General features: G+C 35.1%; 1 protein-coding gene across 1 annotated transcript in view; it reads right to left on the bottom strand.

Annotated features, from left to right (window-relative positions):
* The window catches only part of LOC107570261 (eukaryotic translation initiation factor 4 gamma 1-like), a 32,334-nt gene that overhangs the window by 1,646 nt on the left and 27,786 nt on the right, over positions 1-2,902 (bottom strand). The window contains exons 17-19 of the mRNA XM_016256471.1: positions 2,410-2,491; positions 1,351-1,415; positions 506-581 (exon numbers count right to left, since the gene is read on the bottom strand). Of these exons, the coding sequence (XP_016111957.1) occupies positions 506-581; positions 1,351-1,415; positions 2,410-2,491 (223 nt within the window). The remainder of the gene's footprint in view (positions 1-505; positions 582-1,350; positions 1,416-2,409; positions 2,492-2,902) is intronic.

The raw sequence follows: 2,902 nt of genomic DNA, 5'->3' as shown, positions 1-2,902 counted from the left end.
CACTCTCACACACTCTCACACACTCTCACACACTCTCACACTCACTCACTCTCTCTCTCTCTCACTCACTCACTCTCACACTCACACTCACTCTCACACTCACTCACTCTCTCTCTCTCTCACTCACTCTCTCTCTCTCTCTCTCTCTCTCTCTCTCTCTCTCTCTCTCTCTCTCTCTCTCTCTCTCTCTCTCTCTCTCTCTCTCTCTCTCTCTCTCTCTCTCTCTCTCTCTCTCTCTCTCTCTCTCTCTCTCTCTCTCTCTCTCTCTCTCTCTCTCTCTCTCTCTCTCTCTCTCTCTCTCTCTCTCTCTCTCTCTCTCTCTCTCTCTCTCTCTCTCTCTCTCTCTCTCTCTCTCTCTCTCTCTCTCTCTCTCTCTCTCTCTCTCTCTCTCTCTCTCTCTCTCTCTCTCTCTCTCTCTCTCTCTCTCTCTCTCTCTCTCTCTCTCTCTCTCTCTCTCTCTCTCTCACTCACTCACTCTCACACTCTCACACACACACACACTTACTTGGCGGCTGCTCCATCTGCATCATCAGACTCTGTAAGGCGTAGAGCGCCTGCAGCTCCTTCTGCTCATCTTTAATGTAGCGCTGCAGCAGCTTGGCCCTCTGCGTCATTTCTTTAGTGTCTACTTTATATGGATTCTCACCTTGACAATCACAGGATGCAAACAACATTAAAGCCAACATGACTTTTACTTTTTGACATTATTATACAGAAAACCAATCTCTTCTGCTGATGCAGGGATTCCAAATATTTGTGTCAGTTTACTTGAAGTCTGTCTGAAATTTAACACATTTGCATGTTCAGGGTTCTTTAATATTAGTCGTCACATGACATGCAGGTGAACAAACGTTTATTGTATCTTTTTTAATACGTGTTTTAATTTTGATAGTTTTTAATTTATATTATTATAATATTTATTTATATAACTATTTTAATTGTACATTTTAATTAATTATTAATAATACTAAATACAAATAAGTATTACATTAATTACTTTTTCAACAATTTACAAACCCCTGCAGTTTCCCCAAGATCCCCGTTATTTATTTATTTTTTTTACAATTATTGAATAAATAAAATAAAATTATTAATAAAATTATTTATTTAATTTACAATTATTTTAATATTTAATTTTAATATTCATATATATTCATTATAAATAATTATTACATTAATTAATTTTAAACAACTTACAAACCTCCTGCAGTTCCATCAAGAACCCCAGTTAATTAAACAAATATTTATTTATTTTACAATTATTAATTATAATATATATATATATACACATACATACATGCATTATAAAAACTTTTTATTATATTATTGCTCCTTCTGCTCATCTTTAATGTAGCGCTGCAGCAGCTTGGCCCTCTGCGTCATTTCTTTAGTGTCTACTTTATATGGATTCTCACCTTGACAATCACAGGATGCAAACAACATTAAAGCCAACATGACTTTTACTTTTTGACATTATTATACAGAAAACCAATCTCTTCTGCTGATGCAGGGATTCCAAATATTTGTGTCAGTTTACTTGAAGTCTGTCTGAAATTTAACACATTTGCATGTTCAGGGTTCTTTAATATTAGTCGTCACATGACATGCAGGTGAACAAATGTTTATTGTATCTTTTTTAATACGTGTTTTAATTTTGATAGTTTTTAATTTATATTATTATAATATTTATTTATATAACTATTTTAATTGTACATTTTAATTAATTATTAATAATACTAAATACAAATAAGTATTACATTAATTACTTTTTCAACAATTTACAAACCCCTGCAGTTTCCCCAAGATCCCCGTTATTTATTTATTTTTTTTACAATTATTGAATAAATAAAATAAAATTATTAATACAATTATTTATTTAATTTACAATTATTTTAATATTTAATTTTAATATTCATATATATTCATTATAAATAATTATTACATTAATTAATTTTAAACAACTTACAAACCTCCTGCAGTTCCATCAAGAACCCCAGTTAATTAAACAAATATTTATTTATTTTACAATTATTAATTATAATATATATATATACACATACATACATGCATTATAAAAACTTTGTATTATATTATTATAAACAAGTTTTTTCAATGTTTTCAATTTAATTTTAGGTAAAGTTCCAGAAATGTTCTATGTGTTTGTCTAAATAGCTTTTTATTTTTTTTAATCAACTGTTATTTTAGTTTTAGTTATTTTAGTACATCAAGTTAAACTACATGAAAACTAGAACTGTTGCCTTGGCAATTAGTTGCTTTTTTAATATTTCATTTCCGTTAACACACAATCAAATCCTGATGTATAGAATCAAGCTCCGCCTCACGTTATTTCCCGCTGAATGATGTGCGTTAATCCTGTTTCGAGTGTGATTAGAGGATGAAGAGACTCACAGATGATGGCAGACTGACAGACAGCAGTCATCAGCGGCCGGACAAACGTGTTCGATGCTGTTTGCTGCTCGTCCAGATTGGCCTGCAGAGAGAGACAGGTCAAAGATCACTGAGGTGAAACCAACAACTATTTATTTACTCTCACGCACTCCAACATGCACTCGCACACACACTCGCTCACGCACTACCACTGGCACACACACTGGCTCACACACTCGCTCACGCACTACCACTGGCACACACACTCGCTCACACACTCGCTCACGCATTACCACTCGCACACACACTCGCTCACGCACTCCAACATGCAGTCGCACACACACTCGCACACACACTCGCTCACGCACTACCACTGGCACACACACTGGCTCACGCACACACACTCGCTCACGCACTCCAACATGCAGTCGCACACACACTCGCACACACACTCGCTCACGCACTCCAACATGCAGTCGCACACACACTCGCACACACACTCGCTCACGCACTC

Source organism: Sinocyclocheilus grahami, unplaced genomic scaffold (assembly GCF_001515645.1).
Source record: "Sinocyclocheilus grahami isolate Dianchi unplaced genomic scaffold, SAMN03320097.WGS_v1.1 scaffold1435.1, whole genome shotgun sequence".
NCBI lineage: Eukaryota > Metazoa > Chordata > Actinopteri > Cypriniformes > Cyprinidae > Sinocyclocheilus > Sinocyclocheilus grahami.
Note: the sequence above shows the minus strand (reverse complement) of the source record. Positions and strands in the feature narration are given on the sequence as shown.